Raw genomic sequence first — 25,415 nt, 5'->3', positions numbered from 1 at the left:
TACCAATGTGTATACTGCCCTTTTACACTTTCGGCAGATGTAAGAGGCTTTTTTCCTTGAAAAACATTAACCTGTCGACGTTATGCGACGCTATAACATTTTTTTTAATTGAAGACAATGAAATACAGAATATTACGATATAAGTATCAATAGTGGTAAATATCATTTTAATAACAAACAAAAATCAAATTGCGGACGGCGGATTACTCGGCCGTTGGCACTTCTCGCTCAGATACGGGACGGCGGATTACTTGGCCGTTGGCACTTCTCGCTCAGATATGGGACGGCGGATTACTCGGCCGTTGGCACTCAAAGGGTTAAGTAAAAAGGCGTTTTCATACTTTCATTTTAAATTTAATATTAATATTAAGTTCTTGTCATGGGCAAGTATATGTGACTAATAATTAGGCTAAGTCTGGACTAACAATTGTAGTTAATTGATGTATCAGTCAGACAATCCAGGCCATTTGAAACTGATCAAAATTCTACTGTATTGTCATTGCATAATAACAAAAGTACGGTTTGATCTTTCCACAGTGTGCTGGAACAACGCTGGTACTGCGACTGAGCTGGTCTCCTGACGGACAGTACCTGGTGTCTGCGCACGCCATGAACGGTTCTGGCCCCACCGCACAGATTATTGAGCGTGAAGGCTGGCGGTACGATATTGATTTTGTTGGCCATCGTAAAGCTGTCACTTGCGTTGTAAGTAGGAACCCCATAGTTTTATTTTAGTTTCAATGCAAACTTTGTGTTATATTTTAATACAGTTATTTAAAAATATGAACTAAAATTTGAATACAGGTTTTTAACATGACTTATTAGTTGAACATTTTAAAAGCAGTGTTGAAATAGAGTAAGACTGACTTCAAGTAGCCCACATAAATGTGCAGGGTGTACTGGCTTGATTGTTTAACTAAATACAGGAATACCCATTTTGGTGAGAATTACTATTCTCTAAAAGATTTAACCATTCTTTTATCACAGTATTATGGACAGTATACAATTTATTGACCATTAATAATTTTCAATGAAATTTCAGTAGGCTTTGTCAAATATTAAAGATTAAAATTACTAGCCGATTTTTGCGTTAGAAATCCTTATAATTTATGTCACAGCTAAAAAATTCATTAACATTAATAGAAAGGACTATTGTATTTAGCCAGCAATACAATATATTATTATAAACCTGAAATGGTGAAATTTGAGCAGCAAAAAGGAACAAATTAAACATTTTAATGCCCCAGGTTGTATGGTAATTCATAGTTTTATTTAATCTAGTTCTATCTACAGTTAACTTATACTGTATTTATTGCTTGTATTGTAATGATGAATATAATTTCTTTTCAAAACCATATGTGACGTTTTCTTACATCTATGAATACCTCATAAATATACACATTTATAACAGTTAAAACACCAATATTAACGAATAAAAGTTTACAATGATCTAACACAGGTGTATCCGCTAAAATTCTCACAGCGTTCTTTTGGATTACTAGCACTTGTTTAATACCTGTACCATTACCCCAAAATTATTAAACCATACTTTCGAAATATGTAAAATAAGCCATTTTTACGTACATTTGTGTCAATAATTTTTTAAATTTACTCAATAGCAATACTCAATAGTAAATGACCCTAAGTAATCTTTTACATACATACTCAATGTGTTTTTACTAATTTGTGTGACTATTTAACAAAGTGGTATTATCAGCATATATAGTAGTAAAACTAGCGACATTAAAATTTAAATCATTAATAAATATAATAAACAAAAAAGGCCCTAACATAGATCCCTGTGGCACACCTATCTTTATATCAACCACTTGGGAATAAACTTCATTAACTATGACAACCTATTTGTGATTGGCAAGATATGATCTTAACAAGTTCAGATTCTTTGCTTGAAACCAATAGAGTTCAAATTTGTTCACCAGTACATCAAGCTTAACACAATCAAATGCCTTGCTCATGTGATCTGAGCCCAACAATTATTTTCTAAAGCTAAGAGAACATTATTTACAAGAGTATTTACAGCTGTTATTTATTCATTTCCTCTCTGTAATTTTGCTTTAAAGTAGTTAAAGGATTTGTGGCTTATATTTACTAAATATGCATTCAATAAGATTTTATTTGTTGAAAAACCTATTTATTAGAATATGAAATATATTTTAAGTGATGATCCAATCCTAAGTGAAAATAAAGATCGGATACAAAGTATGTTACAAAATAATTTTTTCTCTTTTAGCGATTTAACTCAAACATCCTTCAGAGGGATTTCACACGATCAGGCAAGTCCCAACACGCCTGTTGCTGTGCGATTGGATCGCGTGACCGCTCTATCTCCGTTTGGGTGACAGCACTCAAGCGCCCCCTGTTTGCGATGGAGAACCTGTTCTCACGGCCAGTGTTGGACCTGTCATGGAGTGCCAGTGGACTGCAGCTGATGGCATGTTCGCTGGATGGCACCGTTGCGTATTTTGAGTTCAGTGAACATGAGCTTGGTCGACCTCTTTCCACTGACGAGAAGGTCAGTTACAAGTGCTAGTGTTTGTATTAACATAAACTTGTCTTGTATTAAAAAAAAATGTATTGCAACGAAACGAAAATTATATGAAAACTAATTTAAACTAGTGACGATTCAAACTGTAGGTGGAGGTTAGTAAAAAGTAGATGCTGAGTTAAGTATTATTATTTTATGAATTGAACTTGTGGAATGATAGTTTTGGTGAATTTTCAGAAAATGTTCTTGGATAACACAATTTGAGTAAAAGATGATTATAAATCACTGTTTCTCATGCTCAATATTATACCCTGCTAATGTTTGTTTTTTAATAATTCTGAGTTGTGTGACACAATAATTACTTCATATTTTATGAATTTAAACTTTTAAATGTTTTTTGCAACTTATCCCTACTAAGGATATTTACTCCAAAACGATTGCTGACAAGTTTTCTCATCACCAACAAAAATTCTTATCTATTGCATTCTATGACAAGTGACAATATAACTAGTGGTAACATGGCTAAAACATTAACCCTTTGTACGCCACTAATGAATTCCATAATCTTCCTTTAACGCCAAGATATGTATAAAATATATTTTTCTTAAGTTCAAAACTAATTTTTACTACACAAAACTAATAAACTATATAAGAGGTAAACACAAAATATTAAAGAGGGCATTTAGTTAAAATTAGCATATTTATTGATAAAAATCTAAAAATAACCATTTGCCTTACTGTTAATTTGATAAAAAATTCAAATTCATGATACAATCTAATAAAACTGAAAAACTATATAACTACTAATTATTAGAGCATATTATTATCTGAGGTTTTTTAGATAAGGTATATCATCTTATCTTATCATCTGGGCAGACAATGATGTATTTGGTTATGATGGTTCTGTAGATGCTCAAAACAGAAGAGCAGGTGGCTAGAGTTAGATGAAAGGTGTCCTCCTTCCCCTGCCGTGGAATTTAGGTTGTCTAAAAATACTTCCTAGTCAACTGCGATAAGCTTGGATTGTGCTCCTGCCATTCCGAAGGCTTTTCGTGAACTAAAAAACTATCCAAGAGACACAATGTATAATTTCGGATATAATCAGTCAAAGTCTATCTTGTAATAAAAGTATGAGCAAGTTTGGTTATACACAAATGCCTTTGACAGAACGCTCTGTACGAGAAGACATATGGCAAGTCGTTTGGGAGCAGCAGACAGTCAGCGTCAGCCGTGGTGTTGGAGAATCCGTCGTTAGTGATCCACAAGCCACCTGTGGAGACTGTACCGGAGGTGCCTGTGAGCTCGCCCGCCAAGGCGAAGGAGGCACCAGCCAGTGCCAGCAAGCCGCTCACAAACAAGCAGATAGAGACGCGGACGTCGGACGGCAGGCGAAGGATAACACCGATCTTCATACCTCCTGAAGTTGACACTGGGTGAGTGTCTGTATTCGTTAACATTAAGTATGTAATATTCGGGTGGTTTTGAATAATTCCAAATTATGTTTCTTTTCACAATATGTTTGCAGATCAGTTGCACAGAAAAAGGTGTGGAAAACAACTTGTATGTCTATAATTACTTTTCATTTTAATTTCAGTAGATATTAAGGTTTCATCGAAATGTTATAAGCTACTACTACTCTATTATACAAGTCAATATACCAACTCTTTTTAAGTAGAAGAAAATTTCCCAGATTATAATTTATTTTTCTCATAATTACTTTTATGTTAGCCAATTTTTCTCTTATAAGTCAAAAAAATGTATTTATTACCAAATAGAACAATATTATTTGTCTCAAAAACATATATGTAGCTTTTAAACATTATTAAAAGAAAAAAAACATGTTATACACACATCTACATAGAAAGTAATTGAATGACTTAGAAAGTAAACTATGTGTGTGATTTGTTAAATTTTTAAAAATATTTATTTCAGAATTCAATTACAATACTTATATTTTTTACTATAACCCTAATTGAGCTACAAATATAGTGACTGATCTTAGGGTTTTAACATAATGTTTAGTATATTTCAGTGAACATTTTGATAACATAAAATAAAATATCCATTGTAAAATATGAAACTAGTTGGCAATGTTTATGCTGGTGATGAAATTGCTGTATAGGGATGTTAGTTTTAAAGATCTAGTTAAGTCCCTTCAGATTGAATCAATTTTTGTGGTTCCACCCATGCCCAGGAGCTCTAGTTTTTGATAATGATGTCATGAAACTGTTGAATGTTTTGTTCAGACCCAGAAATATCCCTGTTTGATGTTCGTCTATTTCTGTATTGTCTCTAATGTTTTGTACGAGTTTGGTCATGGTTGTTTTCATTGATTTTCATTTTTTAAAGCCGTTTGGCTAGTATGTTATGTTGAGAACAGTACTCAAATAACCTTTCCAGAAATAGAATAAAAAATTGTCTACTTCCAAATCTAGTTTTAAATTTACTTGTACCCCTAGCTTTCAATTTTTAGTCCCCAATTCCCTTGTTTCTGTTGTAGATTTTCCTAGTTTATTTTCAAGACATTGCATTAATTGTTTACTTGAGCTTCTAGAACTTTTCATTCTGTTTAGAAACCACGAAATAGTCAATAGGAATAATTGTAAATATTATTTCCAGGAAATTACTTTCAAATAATAGTTTTTTGCTGATCTTAATTCCTTTTTAATTATTCATTCTCCATGATTGTACAATTTTATGACATTGTAACTGCACTTTGTCTGCTCCTGTGTTTAATTTGTATGTCGTAAAACCATACGTAATAAAACAATTTCTTATTTCTCTTACCCACTTCACTTCTCACAGGTGTTGAAAAAGTTGATACTCAGTGGTATAGGACAGTAGTTATTAGGCTCGCAAGCTTTCGCTTCGTTGAAAATTCCTGCCAGGAGCGTGGTAAACCATTCGGTCTTCACCATTATGGAAACACAGATGATGAGAAGAAATTTTAGAGTTTCTTGACTCTAGGAGTTGGATGTGGTGTTTTACTTCATCTTCCTCTACAGTACGTTATTCATGGTATTGATTTTATGGACAAAAGAGTTGGTGTTGTGAAGATCAATAAGAGAGTGAGCACTGCGAGGTGGAAGTTCTGAACACAGCACGAGCTATGAAGAGATGAAGCATGATTATTTCCTCTGGAATGAAGAATGGCAATATTTTCTTGTAAATAGTAAATGTGACAGGCAATAAGTAACATTGGTGAAAGAATCGTCAGTGCTTCACTAATGAAGTTATTGTAAATTAAAATAAATTATCAAAGGTAGTTTTGCTAAAAAACAGTATTTATATGATTTTTTTACGAATTTGTATTAATACGTCATCACTTTATTCTAAACCCTAATCCCATGCACTCGAAGGGATTATTTATAATTTGTCCTTGGAGCTCTTATGGCCACTGCTATGTTGTCGGAAGCGCTGATTAATCTTTGCTGTAATGTTATCTCAGCTCGTATGCCCAGCTGTACTGGCCAAGATATAATATGTTCATAGCTCATAAGGCCAGCACCACTGGCCACCAAACATAGCAGTTATTTTCTAATATTGTCTGTGTTTTATAATGAATGGTGAGTGCTGAAACCTATCGAGCAGCTTTATTTTAAGTTAATTTTTAAGGAAAGGAGTAAATTTTAAATTAGCCTATAATTTTTTTCTAAACATTGACTGTGCAAATAAAATGAATGACGCGTAGTGAGCCTATAAAGATGAATGGCGCTGAAGTGGTAGAAACCTAGAAAATTTTACTAGAAGACGTGTGAAAACTATTCTTGACTACACATAGGTATGTATTTTTAAAAGTTTTTTTATTCCATAAAAAATGGAAAGAATGAGAAAAATATAAAATAGTGCATGTCTGAGTATAACATAACTCTAAAGGCCTACTTTATAACATTTATTTACATATCTTTGTTAACAATATACATATGAGTTAAATTTCCCAAATGTATGTTTATCTTTATATTAAAAAAATAAAAACAAACTTTAAATGATTTTTAATTTCTTGTTTAAACATTTTAAATTACTATGCAAATAACACGGTGGAAATTGAACAATAATTCCGATCTGGAGAGGCAGATTACAAATATGGCCGCTGAGCTGCCAATGAAAGTAGCACATTTTATAACATTTATTTACATATCTTTGTTAACAATATACATATGAGTTAAATTTCCCAAATGTATGTTTATCTTTATATTAAAAGATTGGTATTTATTTACAATACCGTGACCATGAAAAATGGACTTTTTTCATGGGTTGGGCATTTATAGCCAAGTATTATTATTACAGGTGCATATAAACTGGGGGGAAAGTATATTATTGTATTATATTGATGCCTTTCGGGCATTATTGCGTTAAGGATGGAAAATAACCGACAAAATTTTGTCGAACAACACTTGGAGGGTTAAGGATCAGGGGCATCACGTGATCCTGGATTCGACTATTGCAAGCTCGAGTTAATTTTTTTTTCTAAAAGAGCAAGCAGTGCGCAGCGGGCAGGCCTCGTTGACAGGATTAACGTACTAGTCAGCATCATTTCAGTAAAATTGCCAGAGGTACTGTCAAAAACAGAGTTTTCAGAGGATTTCAAAAAATCGTAACTCCTTTGATTTACGTTGCCGACGAATTTTTTCTTCACTATTATTTTCAGGAAAAATTGTAGTTTTCAGGAAAAAAATATGAACATACCTTTCCATGGTCACGTTATTGTAAATTGATACCAAAAGATTCAATAAAAACAAACTTTAAATGATTTTTAATTTCTTGTTTAAACATTTTAAATTACTGTGCAAATTACACGGTGGAAATTGAAAAATAATTTCGATCTGGAGAGGCAGATTACAAATATGGCCGCTGAGCTGCCAATGAAGGTAGCACGACCATCTGTACTAGCCATACGAGTTGCAAGGACAAACTACGGGAAAACTAATGTGAGTTTCAACTCTGGTGTGGCCAGTGCTGCTGTTTAAATTTGTAATCTTTATACAGTCATAGTACTACTATCAACATGTGGCTGAGTCGGTGTTGTGCCAGAGAATAGATAGCAAATTGATAACTGCTGATATACTCAGTGCATTGACAGATAATATTGTATACTGTTATTGTTGATCTTGTAGGACTCTCGCTTAAAAGAGTCTCTAAGTACAATTTTGTTGTTGTTCGATAATCTTTTGCACACCATTATATGTAAGGATTGATTACAAGCAGCAATTTAAATATTAGTTCAATTAAAATATTTTTCGGTAATTATTTTATTACAATTACTGAGCAAGGGCTTAATACCATATTGATGGCACCAACAACTGATTTTAGTTTTTATTGATTATATTTCCAGTCAGTGAGGGATTTCAGTTATAAGGAATGTTTTGGGTGATAGGATCACAGGTTACTGTTGGTAATACCCACCCTAGTCCTAGTTTTATATATAGAATTTAATCTAGATACGTTATTTTATTAAACTTTATTGTACAGAAACACAGTGCATTATGAAGGTCATACCAGAGTCTGTTTTGACAGGAGACAGACCACTGGGGAGTACAGCGTGCCCAACTGTTACATGTAAAACAAATGTAAACATAGCTACTGAACACGACTCCCATACAGAAGAAGGATTTGTACAGTGACACTATCTGAAGAACTGAACAAGTTAAAAAACTGCTAGATTTCTAGCTTAGGTTGATAAAAACATATCTCAGTAGTAGCCTAAGATAATGACGGCCGTGTTTACTCATGCGGCTATCTTTTGGTACGCTTGTCAAAGGGTCAAATTTCCTTAAGAACATGTATCATGAGGAAAATTGGGGTGACAGATTTTTAGCTGACAATGAGTTTGATAATAGCGTTTGACCATTTTTAATGTACACTAACAGGAACGCATATCTTAATCGTGTAAATCCAAAAGTAACTTGGAAAGAAAACAAAAAATAAAACCCCAGATGAAAGACAAGCTAAAATAATAAATGTAAAAATTTATAAAATATCATGATATAGTAGTTTAGGAAAATTATGTATTATTTAAGAATAATTGAACAAAGGAAATTAGAGATGACAAACGTGTGTGTTATAGAAACCTAATAAAAGGATTGTAGAGGGAATCCAAAGTGACACTGGTGTGTCATAAAAAAAAAACTTGTGAGTGAAAGTAAGAAAACCAAAATTACAAAATAAATTTTGTGCACTAGTATTACATTCCGGTGTCACAGATATTCTAAACAGCCTTTTTTAAAGTGTAACAGATTCTCTCAAGAGAAGATATAGCAAAAGAAGGTCAACTGTTTAGAGTAAAAATGGTTATACAACATTTGCAAAGATCGAGAAACTGTAGAAAACGAGAGCCATGCACGCTGACCTTTTACTTTGCTTGTTCCTTGTTAGAATCCACAGAACCAAGTATTGTTTCAAAAAGGAGAAATTAATATTTTTTGTTCCCTATTTGCACTGCATTGATTTAGTTTATTAGTTACCCTTCTCTGAAGGAAAACTCAATATCGTTAAATGCCTTTCTCTTAGTAAGAAATGTCCTGAGGTAACAATGGCTGAATTAATCTCAACATTATTACTTTACTACTTATTATTGACTTTCTTATTTCTTTTTCATGAACATTGACACTTTCTTGGGGAGTCCATGTAGATTACATTACTTTCAAGCTATCCAGAATAATTTTTATTATTAGACAATTAACTCAATGTATTATTACATTAAAGCCGCATATTGTGCTTATTTCCAGTCTGTCTTTAGATATTGTATAATTTTTTATGGTGATTGCAGTAGGATAGGAGAAATTCTAATTTTGCAAAAGAAAGTTGTTAGAATAACGTCACAAGCACCCTCAGTGGAACATTTGTAAGCCCCTGTTTAAAAAAATTGCAAATACAAACTGTAATTAAATTTACATATATAATTTGGTGGTATATATGTATTAAGAAATTTGTATAGACTTGGTAAAACTTTAAATAGTCATATTGTCATATCAGTTAAAATCTACCATAAGTTTGTAAATTTAATTACAACAAATTAATTTACAAATTACAAATGAATTACAACAAATGTAAATTTCATTACCTTAATAGCTAAATACCCTTTAAATACTTTAAAACAAAATTTACAACTGGCTTCTAGATATGCCGTTTTATTCACAGGATGAGATTTTCAATGTGTATAACATAAATTTTTAGCAACTGTTAACCATATTTTGATTACGTTGTAAAATTTTAAATGCATCACCCTTTACTTTAGTTTATATTACAATAGTACCTAGTATTTGTATGATGAACTAAAAGTGGGAATCATATTTTGGAATTAATTACATGGATCAACCACAATCTTTATATAAATTTTCTTTTAAGATAAGTAATGATGGCAAGTATGTTTATTTGAAACCATAAAAGTATGTTAAAATCTATTAATGTTATATTTTAATGTATGTCTATTTTAATTTTTAAATCTTGTATGGTCTTAAGAACTTTTTTTTGACTTAGTCTCAACTTACTGTATTATCGACTTTGTTAATAACTCGTAAGAGTTCATATGACAAATAAATATTGTTCATTTATTTATTCTGGCACTCTATCTGTATTTTATAATAGATTTTGATATTTTCACACATAATACCCAACAATGATATTCTGCTCCATGATGGAGGCCAAGTTGGAACCTGGCCTGTCATACTCACTTTTTTCCTGATACCGTTACTTAATTAAACACAGTTGATTTCTATGTTTGCAGACCCAGCTCAAGAAGAAGACTCCAGTGTTGTTAATCCACCCCATGAAAATCCCCAAGATATTACATTTGTGACTAATATTGTTAACTTTTGCTACAGCGAAGGCCCCGCCCCATTCAGTTCGGAACCAATCACGTTCTCCAGTACCAACGAGTCCAAGAGTCGTATCGTAATTGAGCGCCGAGAAGAGGTCGTCCCACCCAATGTGTCGAAACAGTCCAGTCCTATCAAAACACCGGTTAAGGAGCAGCTCACTAAACAACGGTAAGATTTTGTCAACTTTCTTCCTCAGACTGATGCAACGAATAGAATTTTTAATTTCATATTTACAGCTCTTTAAAATATATTCTGTGAACATAGAAAAGTAGAAATTATTTATTCTTTGAGACACTATAAGCATTTAGAGTAGTCATTCAGGTAATTTTGAATAAGACTCATGGAAAATAGCCGAAGGTAAGAATGTACATTTTTATTGCATGAAATAGGACTTAAAGGACATTTTTTAGTCACTTTTGATTAAACACATATAAATTCCCAAGTATTTCATTAAAAAACTGCTATGTCCCTTAACCCTTTGAATGCCAACATCCGATTTTTCCGGACGTTCAGGAAAAATATCACTAAAAATCGAAAACAATATTTTTAAACTAATATCATATTAAATTGTTCATGAAGAACTGTTCTTTTAAAAATAAATTGCTATAGTACACTTCCGATCAATTGACTTTAACGAAAATCAATCTAGAAGGCACTGACATCACTGTCAATAGATTGTGACACATATTTCTCAGTTACTTAAAAGTTGTATAACTCACTCATTATTGAAGAAAATGCTTTGAATTTTTCAAGATTTATAGTCAATTGAATACTTTTTCCAGTGATATGGACAAAGAAAAGGATATGAATTTTTTTGGTATTGTTAATTTGGTTAAAAAATGAAAATTTATAAATAAATTCTGGAATTTTTTTAGGCAAGTCCATTTTTGGTATTCATACATTTAATTTTATAGTAACTTTGTTATTTTATGTTAATTAGGCAGAGTTTTGCCAATGCCAATGGCGCAGTGTAGTGGGTACGGCGGTTATTGCAAGATAACCAGATCAAGCAACGCCGAGCGTGGCTGCTGCTTGGACAGGTGACCGCTGAGCGATCCTGTCCTTGCAAGCGGCCCGCCTGCCCGGCCATTGGTGGTGGTTCGGAAGTCACCTTTAAGCCGTTGGTCCCCAGGTTAAGTGTTAGAGAGGGCTTCTTAGCCCTAACTTCGCCTGGTAAAATAAGACATTCTTTACTTTTACTTTTTTAGTTTTCAGAGAAAAAAATGTTGATAGCTTATTAAGTAATCAAACTGTGAATTTTTTACTGAAACCTTGCAAAATGCCTTCAAAAGGGCTGGCACTTTTCAGTACACCCACTCAATAAATACTTGGCACTCAAAGGGTTAAATCACAGTAATATCAAACCAGAGTTTTTCTACTGCTAAGTGTTATTTTTTCGCAGTGATTGCTTAATTTATGATTAGATCAAGTGAATATCTTATCTTTTCAGTACCGTAGTAGTATTATCAGCATGTCACAACTGAACAGTCCATTAATTGAGAGACAAAAATTAACTATTTCACTGATTGGTACTTAATTTTGAAGAACGCGATATGTGCGCTACAGGTTGACACCTTAGCAGATAAGATTATTGTTCACTGGAGTGTGCTCTTTCAGTTTATAGCAAAAATATTGTGATTGTAAGAGTAAGTAACAACTTAGTTAAGGTACATTGGAACTTAAAAAATTCAAACGTCAAAGAACTAGTAATTGTTTTCACAACAAATTTGAATTACACAAGTTTTTTTTTTGAGGGGGCCAACAAAATAATTTTAACTCCAGAGTATGTTTATATAGATCAGAGATTTTGGAAACAGTGAAATAATGTTTATACTCCGTATTTAAGGCACTCTATTAATACACTATAACAATGAATGAAATGTGAAGACGTATTCAATATGAAAATAATTGTGTAAGTCGTACGCTTTCACTTTGATTGATGCATCGTGACAATGTTGGCGAAACAGACATTACAAGGAGGATGGAAGGGAGTTTTGGGTTTGGAGTGGTAGGGGGTGGGGGGTGGGGAACTGACTGACAGCTTCGAATGAAGGCATGGAAAAATTCTTATCATAGACATAGACATACTTTATTTGCACAAGACGTTTACAATATGTACATACACATAAAAAACAGGTGCATCGTCAAACCTTATGAAAATTTAATAAGGTCAATTAGTATTAATTTACAATTACAGAGAAAATAAAATACTTATCCTAAAAACCAAGATACAAATCATTTTCAAAATATTCTTGTAATGAATAAAATGCTGTGTTCAATAGTTCATTTTTCAATTTTTCTTTGAACTCTTTTTGGTTTATTTCCTTATATGCCGCAGGTAAACCATTGTACAGCTTCAACCCCGCATATATAGGACTTTTTTGAAAAAGAGCTAAGCGATGGGATGGATATCTTAAAACGAGGCCATTTCTTGTATTATAATTATGCTGAAACCTGAGATGGTCTGGCAAAGCATTTTTTTCAAAGTGAATATAAGTTAAAATTTCATGGATGTACAATCCTATTACTGTTAAAATTTTTAAATTTACAAAATGAGTTCTACATGAACTACGTGGGTTGGAGTTTGTAACTATGCGAATTATTCTTTTTTGGATATTTAAAACATACTTGATATTTGAGGATTGGCCCCACAGAACTATACCGTATCTCAGGATTGACTCTACGTATGCATGATAAATAATTTTTATGGTATCAAGGGGGACACAGTCTCTCATATGCAAAAATACAAAAGATATTGACCTAATCTTTTTTACAACATTTTCTAAATGTACTTTCCAACTAAGGTTTTCGTCAAAAAATACTCCCAGAAATTTATGAGAAGGTACTAAATTTGGAACATTTAAAGTTTCAGCGGTTTTCCTTAATGAGAATGTTATAATTTGGGTTTTATCAATGTTTAGTTTTAAACCATTAGCACTAAACCAAGAATCCATAGCATTAGATACATCTGAAATTGAATCAGGGAGCTCAGTATTTAATCTGTTTTTTACTAATGCTGTTGTATCATCGGCAAACAAGATTAAGTCTCTATCTATGGCTTTTGGTAGGTCATTAACATAAATTAAAAATAAAAGGGGACCCAAAATAGAACCTTGAGGGACACCTGTAGATATATCCTTCCAATTAGAAAAAAATTTTGAATTGTTATCCAATATAACAGTTCTTTGTTTTCGATTTGTGAGATAAGATTTCAACAGACTAAAGCAATTTTCTTTTATACCGTAATCGTTTAATTTGAGTAACAATACTCCATGGTCCACGCAGTCAAAGGCCTTAGACAGGTCACAGAAAACACCCGCTGTAGCCTACGACCCGTCAAGTGCCACCATCACCTCATTTGTAAATTCTGTGAGAGCTGACCTTGTCCCAACATTTTTGCGAAAACCAAACTGTTTACTGTAAAGTAAGTGATTATTTTCAAAATAATTTACAAGTCTTAAGTTAATTACTTTTTCAAATATTTTTGACAGATTACTTAAAACTGATATGGGGCGATAATTGCTTAAATCCTTTTTTGAGCCTTTCTTAAAAACTGGTGATATTTGTGAATATTTCAATTTTTCTGGGAAAACTCCTTCTCTCAGACATTGGTTGATAATTAATGTGAGGGGCCTTGATATTATATGAACAGTGGCTTTTATCAACTTGATAGGTATTTCATCCCATCCTAATGAGGTTTTATTTTTCATTGATAAGATTATTTTAGTAATTTCACTAATATTGCAAGGGTTGAAGCTAGACAATGAAACCCCAGCCTCACAACAAGTGAGCTTCATTGATATATGAACTCCATTAACGGTGGCTCTCTTTACATTGGTATTTAAAACTATATTTGAAAAATAATCATTAAAACTCTCAGCTACAACTTGAGGACTAGAAATGTCTTCTCCATCCTTGGATCCATTCAATACAATACCAGTTTTAGTTTTAATACTATTGTGGCCAAGTTCTGTATTTACAATTTGCCAGGCAGCTTTAGATTTATTTTCAGATTGAACTATGTAGGCGCTATTTGCCATTATTTTTGCTGCCTTTGCTACTTTTTTGAATGTTTTTTTGTAAGACTTGACATAATTTAAAAACTCTGGATTTCTGTTTATTTTTGCTTCCCAATGAAGTTCCCTTTTCTTCTTACTAGATATATCAATACCCAGAGTAACCCAATTCAAGACTACCGGTTTAGTCTTGGTGGTCCTCTTAAAAGTTTTATGAGGGAAGATATTATTCAATGTCATCATGAAGTTACTCAAAAAATTGTTGTAATTTTTATTAACATTAAGAGCTGGGTCAAAATTTGAGATACCACTTCTTTCCAAGCAGTGAACAAAACTATTAACATTAGTATCTGAATATATTCTCTTTTTGATCACAACATCATTTTTGTTCGGATTTTGGATTTTTTTTTGACCAGGTATATTTAAAAAGATAGCATTATGGTCAGACAACCCTAAATCCATATTGATTTTAATCTTTGCATTGTATATCTTGACATGATGAAAAATAATTATCTCCAAGCGTAACGTTGTAAATGGTTCCAGTTCAGAGCTTCAAGTACTTTAGACAAGAAAATTGTGCTTTGTGAATGTCCCTTTTACTGTATTTGTAATCACTTTTATTTTAAACTTGCAAAAGAAACATCATATCTTTGCAGGCAAAAATGGAATAAAAGTGGAATAATAATCGTATGTAAAGAGCAAATAAAGTGAAAACAATTACTCATTCAGAAATTTAATTTTACGAAAAACATTTTGAGTTTTTTGCCACAGTTTTTTCTTTGTTAGATTTCAAGTTTATTTTAATTAGTTTATTTAGACCACCCATTTCAAATTCAAATTATTTTGAGATGTACGTCATATTGATTTAGTCATCAAAAGTATAAAAATATTTTATTTGCTGGAGATAGAAATATAGATGTCCTAAAAAATTGTAGTGAACATATAACTTGAGAATGCTTAGAAAAGTTTTGGAATGAAATGTGTTGTAAATTTCTCCAGTAGAGTATTTCTAGGATCAGTATCATTAATTAATTAATTTAATATAGTAACTGGAGTAATAACTTTTTTATGTAACCATTATGGTAAAATCCTCAAACTTGTAAGTACATAATGTACGAAAAAGTAATTCCATTAATATCAAAAAAAGGCATTCTGAAGAAAATAAGGCAATTTTCGAGGATTTAATACGGAAGTAAACATGGCAGTCAGTTTTTCTTTCACCTGCCAGTGGAAAATATTTAAAATTTTACAAAACATTTGGGAATTAACTGTCAAAAAACATTTCAATAAAATATGTCTAGAATACTTGGATAACACATTAAAAGAAGAAAAACTTATGTAATTAAACTAAACAAGTAAGCTAGAACTCCACATAATCTAGATTTATTTAATTTATTTAAAGACAAAAATAAATTATACAAATCAGGATTACTATTAGCTAAAATATGTTTTGCCATAAAATTAACAAATCAAGAAATATAAACAAAATTACTTGTGGTACAATAAATTTAGTGTCACGAGATCAAAAATTACTACATATCAAAAATTGACAAAAGTGGTAGGGAAATTAGTAATCCATTAGAAATAAGCAATACTTTTAATGGCTATTTTATAGGAATGCTATCAACAACAAAATTACATCTGAGTAGTGATGTCTTCACAAAAAATAAATCTACCAAGCATTGGTGAGCAAAATATGGCTAGCTATAATATTTTGAAACATATTTTCTTTAATATAAATAAGTGAGATGGAAATATGAAAGATTATTATTATCTATAAAATAAATTTATGGCATAATGTAGGCCATGATGACATCCTAATGACAAACATAAAAACTTTAAATAAATAATTATATGAAAAATTACTTCATTCAATAATTTCATTGTTTGTTAGTGATATTTTCCCAGATTAAATGAAAGCTGCAAAAATTGTCGCAATCTACAAAAAATAACACCTTAGATATTGAAAATTATCATATATAATAATCTTGTATATAACAACAGACTTATGTACTTTTTAGAAAGTAGTAATATTCTAGAAGATATTTAACATGGCTTCAGATAACAAAAATAATCACTGCAGTGGCAAGCTTTATAGAATCTGTCATAGAATTGGTAGATAAAGGAGTAATTGAAATATTTATGTTCCTGTCAAAAGCATTTGTTGACAGCATGAGTAACTCACAATTATTGTTACTTAAGTTATAAATTAAGTTATTATGTTATAAGGTATAAAAATGCTTGTCACATCTTTAAAAACAATCCTGTTTCTGTGTTAATTACTCTCCAAGTTGCTTTGCTAAGGTTACATGACTGCAAAATGGTTTTGTCATTGTCATTCATTCCGTTTTGAAATGTTTATCTGGTCCCTACAAAACTTACATTTTTCTATGGTTGTCTAATATATCAGGTAAGGATTTAAGTTTAAATTTTTATAGCTTAGATCAAGTAATAACGTAATTTTGTGCAAATTATTATCATAGTTTTATCATTATTACTAGTAATCATGTTTTTATTCTTATGTCAAGGATAAAGTGTACGGTTTTATTTGTGTAACAGATTCTGCATTACTGATGGTCTGATTTATTCTGCAGTAAACCACGTATACAGGACACCAGCAGATAAACACTATCACAGCTCGTGTAGTTCCAAGAGAGTTATCAGAGATACACATGCCAGTCTTATTATTGTCCAAGTTATCGCAAATTATAGAACAGCGGTTTCGCATCTGGAGTGTTTATTTTCGTAAACTGTTGCAGAATTTTACGATTCTCGATTTGTTAGCATCTCACCTTTTCACAGGACAGCAGATGAGGTGCCCTCGGAAAGCGTGCAGAAGGCTGTGGCACCGTTCACGCGGCACTTAGACAAGGCTTTGTCATTGGTTGTGAAGTCCAAGAAGTTCACGGAGACCAAGGCACCGTTGGTCAGGAAGGACATGAGTTCTGGTGGCAGTAAAAGTTTGAGCCTTGCCTGTCCTTCGCTACTCCCTACCACAAGGCAGATGGTAAGTACATGCATATCACAATCGACTGGATCAACAAGTATTTATTTACCTATTCCTCCAATGGATTACAAAAAAATCATGAGTTGCTACTACTTATATAGGCATAGAATGTTAAAAATCTGTATCAAGTTAAATGGTGTGAAATACTTTTCTTCCTGGAGCAAGGTTCAGTTTGTAGTCCTGCAGGGCTCTATTTTGGGCTCATTTCTCTTTGTTTGTTTACATAAATGACTTCAAATATAGTTTATCAAAATTAACTTTGTATTTGATGTAATTGTTTTAGTCACAATAATAATAATAATAATAATAATAATAATTTTATTTGTCATGAAAATGTATTACATCATTGACAAAGTCATAGTATATTGCTTATTGTTAACCAAGTCAATACAATAGTCAATAAAGTCTTACAAGTAAATTAAATAAAATAAATAAAAAATCACAAAAATGACAGTACAAATTGTCAGTAACAGTAACAAACACATTAAAAATCAATACTTTTTGGTGCTGAAGAATTCATCTAGACTGTAAAACGGATTCTCCAACAACCAGGAATATAACTTATTCTTAAAGATATCAAAGGGATATGAGCAATATTTTTTCTCCAGAAAGTTATAAATTTTCAAAGATACTACAACATGACTGGTGAGGGTTTTGCTTAATCGAAAATGTCCAATTTCAGCATTGTTTCGATTACGCGTGTTGTGGTCATGAATTTTATGTTTAAAATTTAACAAATTTGGATTTTTTATGGATGTAAACCACCGAGTCATATATATACAAATTTAGAACCGTCTGAAAACGAAAATTTATGAAATGGGGTTTGCAATGCTCTCTGGTATCACACTTTTTTAGAGCCCTAATTGCCTTTTTTTGTAATAAATTCAATCAGTAAATTCAGATTTGCTATAAGAAACACTTTGTCAAATTTAGAGAAGTGGTCCACAAAATATAGTTTATTATTTACTTGCTTACAAATTTGTATTATTCAATTCTAAGAAAAACAAACCAAAAACAATCTCACAGATGTTATGTATAGGTGAATTTAAATTGAGTTTTCTGAGTCACATATATTTTAGGAATATACATAGGTGAGAACTTAAACAGGAATTTGGTTTCCCCAAGAGAGCATCTTGCAGACTTCTTTTAAAAAAATGATATATTTAAAGACTATCGTCATTATTTGTATATGAAACCTTCATATATTTCATTAGTCACAATGAAGTACAATAATTGTTCATTCTTAAACTCAAGAAAAAGGGGGGCTTTTCAATATCCACATCATTGATCATTACTCCTTAAAATTGATTCAGGTATTAGACTTTATAATAAATTGCTCCAATTTCATAAGACAATATCTATTTCGAAAAAATTACATAAAACAGATTTTATTGAAAAAGCGTAAGCACATTGAGGATAATTTTGTTGACTATTTTTCAAACTATTAACATTGATTTAGTTTTAGAAAAATATAGAGTTGTAGTTAGTTTTAGTATTTGATGCTCAACTTTAATCTTAATTTATGTAATGATATACCTGTTCCTACTTCTGTGCATTATTCACGTTTTGTGTAAATCAATTTCTGTTCTTATACAATCAGACAGTGTTAGACCATTGTGTGCTGATAGTGAAGTATGTATTTCTTTACCCTTAAAGCGTGACATTGGATATCATTGGAATCACGCTAACCATGGCATACGGAAATATCTATGTTGTCTTATTTTAGTTTATTGTGTACACTCCAACTAACAAAAACAGCATGGAATGTGAAGAAATGCATAAATGTATTCATTTATGACCGTTGGGAAGCAAACTGCGATTCTTATATCGCCTGACGACGATGCGTGGGAGTACTATGGCACACGTACTCGTATAATAAAGCTGCCAGTACCAGTAGATCTTAAAAAAAATTTTGTTTATTATTTCTTATTCATAGAAAAACAAATTCAACCTTGGCAAAAACGAGGTTAAAAAATCACTAAATGTGCGCTATAATTGTATCCAGACCAAATTTTCTTCTGTAGGGGTTAAGAAATAAATAATATTACCAGTAGGAATTGGATAGTTAATGATAAATAAATACAAGTATAAAATCAATGTTGGTGAGGAAATTAAAGCTAAGAATAGCCATTGGAAAATCTAAAAAAATATATATATTTCTAAAAGTGAATGTTTGTCTGTATGTCCTTTATAGAATCGTAAACTATTTGACCAATCATGAAAATTTGTATCTTTTTGTATTTTTCCACAGAGAAGGTTTATATGCTATGCCCATTGATATAACTCGCCACCAGGCGGCACTGCAAAAGATAAAAGTTTTCAAAGTGCCTGCACATTATAAACAGCAACCACAAAACAGTTACATTATATTAAATAGCCAAGCACTGTTTGAAGGCGCTAAATTATGATGTATATTTGTCTGATAAAATTCTGGATGAACTTAAAGCTTGAATGTTAAATCACTTTAGAATAAAATACATATACAATGGCTATAAACATACATTTTTGACAGATTTTCTTGATGTATCATTATATTTTATAAATTATATTTTTTTCTTGATGCAACAAGGCAAACTCTACATCAGCGTTGGAAATATAATTCATTTGAACCAGAAATGCTCATGCACAGGTAAAGTTTATGAAAAGTGTGGGAATCCGCGGAACACAGCTAGTGTACAATAAAAGTAATGTCAGTTACCAATAGAAGTATCTGAATGATCAGAAATTTGCGTAAATATAATATTAATATATATATTTAATCAAATTGACAAAACAAGTAACAAAGAGAGCACGAGAGAAGCAAATTGAGAGGTCAGCGATTTTTCTTGTGATTTAAAATAAAAATAATTGTAGCGTAAAGCAGCCTCACTTCCAGTCACAGAATACAAGGCTTTGAGAAACTGGTATGTATAAAACCTATTGTACATGAGTTGCAACTTGTTCAGTAATTAATTTTTCCAGCCATCGAATACTTCCTTACTTTGTTGCGCTAGGAGTCAGAAATATGCAGGTTTTTTCACAGATTCCAAAATAATGCAATCAGATTTATCTGCAGTAGTCATAAATGTGACAAGAATACGTTTTGTCTTGTGACAGTGAAAGAAACAGAGCTGTGATAAATATCAGTTGCCTGTCATCAGGTCCTTGCTTTTGGCAGATACCCAAAAAGAGGTTTCTGTTGAATTAGGGATCATCTCTGCAAGACACGCTGCTGTTACTTCCGAGAGGATCAAGAAGGAGTTTTCTTGTTTTAGACTATTAGAGCACAATGTTGTGCTATCCATTGAATAATATTATCATCAACTCTTCCTTCAGATCCCTGGCACATCGAAGTGTCTTCTGATCGAGAACGAATCCTGCCTCAGCCCATTTGGTCGTCTCACACAAGTCAAGTTGTCAGCGGCTGGGAAACCTCTGTGGGAAACTGTTTTAGGTAACTGTCTGTCGTAAATGTTTTTATATGTGTACAAAGTGTTGAGGTTGTTTTTTTAATAAAGACACATAAAAAATATTTTGCAGTGCATAAATGTATTTTTCAAAACTTAGTCATGTGCAGCGGAAATAAAAAAAAAATATTACAATCATATTGGACTTTGATTTGCAAAGTCTTTTATATCATTTTAAATTTTAACACGTGTATATTAATACTTTCCTTGTAAATATATACATTATTTGTAACTTAACCTACAAGTACGTGAAGATGTATTCTTCGGATCCAAAATACACATTAAAACATATTCAAAACTTTAACAATAGCGTTCACAAGAAATTAATGATAGGAACATATCACTTGATCAGTTATCAGTTTATCCCAATTATTTTACACTCATTGAAATCTAAGCTTAACAGAGTGCATCAAGGTGACTTAAGCTAACTTAACAATAATAAACTTAAGTACTCTGCAAAGAAATTGCTCGTGGCATTCATTGAAAAACTCAGTCTGAGATTAGTTTTTATGTGATCATTCCAATTCTAATTTGTTTTTACTTGCATAATTTTACTTGATAAATATTATACTAGTATATTTAAATTTAGTTACAGTAAAATGTTGAATTAATAATTGTATATTGGAAATTGTCTTTACCTCAAACAGACAAAATGTTTACTTTATAAACATGTAGTAATCCTGGACAGTTTGGAGACTTTACAAGCTTGACAGGACAATGACAAAGTTAATGAATTATTGAATTTATGACTCAAACTTAAATGGCTCGAAGTGAACCCAAAGTGTAATTACATCAATTATATTATAGTGGAATTAAAACGTGTTGTGGCTAGGAGAGGGGGAAATTACAATTACAGTTCATTACACTCTCTCACACACACACATCGTGTGAGTCACTTGGTATCGAGGGAGCAAATGAACAGTAACATGAGAAAACACAAACTACATTTAAGGGGGGTCGGCCAGGCCTATCTAGCCCATGTTTAAATTCCTCTACTTAAGGTACATTTTTCTCAAAAAGTATAAAAGATAGGTATAAAAGATTCTCAAAAACTTTGGACATTTTTGCATAGTTTGTAAGGATAACTTCAAAAAATATATATATTTTGGATATTAAAAATTTTTTTCCAAACTTCTTTTTTTCCAGGAATGTTTTGTATAAAATATATATTTTTTTAAATATAGGCTATAAAAATAAGGAATTTGCTTCATACAAAATGTAAAGGAAGACCTAATAAACAAAATATAAAAAAAATTGTTCAGATACCTTCAATAGTTTTTTAGATAAATGTACCTTTGTGTTAAAAAAACTAGATTTTCGGAAAAAACGTGTTTAAAGCAAAAAATATATGATAATTAAAATTAGGCCTACTTCTAGTGCATTCCTGCCCCATAAGTGGGGTTGTCTGGGTCCTCTAACTCTTCATATTTATCCTCTAGCCTTTTCTTTGCAATAGAAAGTTGTTTTCTGCACCTTTTCTCTATTTCTTGTTGCGCTTTTTCAGCTTTTTGAATTCGGCGTAGATCTTGCTGTTTAATCTCTTGCACACATCTAGAGCCAGGATTAATACCAAACTTTTCCAACACTTGGCACTTCACTATGTTGCCCCTGTTAAAAGTTGCCACAGCCTCATGCACACCTAGTTCCAAGGTGCTTTTCATTACAAAAGTTGTTTTTGGTACTCTCGACCATATCACACTATTTAGCGATTCGCTAGAATTCTGTGTCCCACCATGAAGGCATTTCCTAAGGAGTTCTCCATTAGACAAGTCTCTGAAAATGGGTTTTATTTCATCCATAACAGACACTGGTAGGTGAGTTATGGCCTTATGGTCACAGATCATCAGCATAACAGTACTATAACAAATAAATGAACGCCTCATGCTCTCCTGGGATGAAAAAATGCGATGACATGCATTTTGAATAATATTCATAACGCGTTTAATAATTGACAGAAATTAAAAAGTGAAGTATGTTCTTAAAGCTAACAAAATTTGGAATTTAAAAAATAAATAAAAAAAAAATTGAATTTTTTAACCCCAATTTGGGGCCGACCCCCCTTAACGAGGATCGAAACAGACAATGTCTTCAAACTTGTACACTTAATGTGATACAAGGGAAAAGTTTTCCTCACCTTGCTCAGTTAGACAATAGAGAGACATTTGAACAACTTTAAAGAAGGGGGAGGACAACAACGTTAGGTGCTCGGCCCCAAAACATGTGTCATTGTACAAGATCCATGCATGTTTTTTGTTTGAAGTTTGTTTTCGTTTGCCAAAATGTGCTTTGGTTTCCAATTTTGAAAAATGAACTAAAAAGAAAACCAAAAGTATCAAACAGATTAGATATTTGTAATAAACCAAGCGGAGTCACAGAATGGTTTTAAGAAGTTCATCTAGCATGAACCAGTAATAAAAAAAGGGCCCACTCCTGTCCCCTTCTTTTTTTTGCCGCCATCTTGTTTCTGCCGTGACAACTGCTATTTACTATTGGCCTCTGGTCAGTCGCAGGTGGTTGGTCGATGAATGCAGACCTATTGGGACCTGTATTCTGTAGTTCAGTTTAATAATTAGTGTTGTGGTTAGATGTTTTAGAGTTAGTAGAGTTGACACACAGCATGGTGGTTGTGATTCCTGACGTGCGCGTGTCACAAAGCTCTGGTATGATTTGTTCATTTTAACCTAATTTGAAATTGTGTGTCAGGTTTTACCTGAAGAAGAGATCAGATTGCAGATCTCGAAATGTAGTGTTATGGATTTTTTTTTATCACTGAACGAACGATGGCAAATGTCCGGAAAAATGCTGTTTCCTTCACAATCCATGCATGCATGATTTATAATCAAGAATGCGTAAGGAAGTAGCGCCACACTGAGCTCATGTAATGTCAATTATTGAACTGTTTGCCAGCTGGTTAAATATTAATACTTAAGTTTTTTGTTGTTGTAAAACATGACCAACTGAATTAATTGTGCATTTTAAAATCTTGACAGAAAGGAATGTTGTACTCAGGAAGCGCTGTGTGCGTGTTTGGTGCTAACGGCACCTTGGTGGCCCTGGCGTGTGGAGACGGAACGCTGCACCTATTCGACACACTGAGTGGTGCCAAACTGCTGCCAGCTCTGGTGTTGGGCGCTCCGGCTGCTCACCTGGCGCTGGCTGGTGCAAGGCTGCTCTGCATCACCAGCGAAGGTCTGCTGAGCGTGTGGTGCCTGGAGCGGCGGACCAGCCTGGTGTCCAACGTCAGCGTCCAGCCCATACTGGCCAACTCTGGTAGTGTTAATACTCAGTTCACCAACGTCACATTTCACAGATTCATTCTAACATTAGTTAACTGTAAAGTTAACAGTTTCAAAAAGTGTTAAGTATACACCAGAAGTAACTGGTATTAGTAGTGTAAATGTTTCTATACCATCGCTAAATTTTACCATCAACACATTCACTGCAGTTGAAGCGTCTGTCTAATAATGTACACAAACACAAAAAATAAATTTCCTAAATGTTTTGTACTATTTTTGTTGCTAAGTCGTCTTTAAAAGATAATATGTTACAGTGTGAGATAACACATGTGACTGTCTAAAATGTAGTCTCCCAAATTTGGATCAAAATATTTTGGAGTATATAATTTATTCAACAGGTAACTTTCCTGTAGTGTCAGGTGAGTTCTAAACTAAAAGATTTCAATGTGACACAGATATAGCGTTGTTCTGTCACTACCAAGGATGTTAATTTATAATTCTTCAACACAATTGTTTTTTCAGCACTTGTGTTGAAGTGCGGTTATAAGTTAACACACATAGGTACACAATATATGTATACACACACACATACACACCTTCACGAAACACGAAAGGGTGTCACAAATTTTTGTGGCTGATAATATTCATCATTTAAAACAAAAAATGTCATAAATATAGGTCAATAAATGTCTTGTTTAGCCACTAACCACCATTTTTTATTTTTTATAAAAAATTCTCTAATGCTGGTTAAACTAAAGAAACCGATTTGGCACATTTGTTTAAATAGATAAGAGGATAAATTACAAAAATAATTGTGTTTTTTTTTAATATTAACAAAATGGCGTCTGTTGACAATTTTTGAAGTAAAATTACACACAACCTAGTATATTTATCAAAAATTACTATACACCAACTGTTTGAACAATTTCATTACAATCCCAACGGTATTTGTTTCAACGAAATACGTCAATGCAAAAGCGAGCACGACTCCTTTAAAGGTACGCTTGCACTGTCATGTAAAACACAATTAAAACATGTCTCTAATATAAAACAAATTCTTTATGAAGCGTAGACTCACGACTTTTGCAAAAAAAGAATAGTAACTTTCAAAATTGTAGTTTTAAGGAAAATATTTGGGCCTACATATGGAGGATAAAACACAACCAGGAATTAGAGAACTGTTAAAATCTCCAAGAGTAGTTTGGCTGAAGCTAGGAGTATAAGGTTAAGGTGTTCAGGACAAATGGATTAGAAGAGAGGAGGGAAAAGTGGTAAAGGAAATGGAGAGGAAATCCAACAGGAAGAAGACCTGAGAAACGATGGAAGCTTACCAAATTCATAAGGACCTTTGAAAATTAGCAGTAGATGAAGCAGATGTTGTAGATCA

General features: G+C 32.4%; 1 protein-coding gene across 1 annotated transcript in view; it reads left to right on the top strand.

Annotated features, from left to right (window-relative positions):
* The window catches only part of LOC124365714 (protein HIRA homolog), a 53,025-nt gene that overhangs the window by 11,831 nt on the left and 15,779 nt on the right, over positions 1 to 25,415 (top strand). The window contains exons 7-13 of the mRNA XM_046821660.1: positions 517 to 705; positions 2,252 to 2,533; positions 3,674 to 3,939; positions 10,327 to 10,491; positions 17,142 to 17,346; positions 20,662 to 20,779; positions 23,802 to 24,062. Of these exons, the coding sequence (XP_046677616.1) occupies positions 517 to 705; positions 2,252 to 2,533; positions 3,674 to 3,939; positions 10,327 to 10,491; positions 17,142 to 17,346; positions 20,662 to 20,779; positions 23,802 to 24,062 (1,486 nt within the window). The remainder of the gene's footprint in view (positions 1 to 516; positions 706 to 2,251; positions 2,534 to 3,673; positions 3,940 to 10,326; positions 10,492 to 17,141; positions 17,347 to 20,661; positions 20,780 to 23,801; positions 24,063 to 25,415) is intronic.

The sequence above is a fragment of the Homalodisca vitripennis genome, chromosome 7, assembly GCF_021130785.1.
Source record: "Homalodisca vitripennis isolate AUS2020 chromosome 7, UT_GWSS_2.1, whole genome shotgun sequence".
Lineage (NCBI taxonomy): Eukaryota > Metazoa > Arthropoda > Insecta > Hemiptera > Cicadellidae > Homalodisca > Homalodisca vitripennis.
This window is presented reverse-complemented; position numbering and strand designations above follow the sequence as displayed.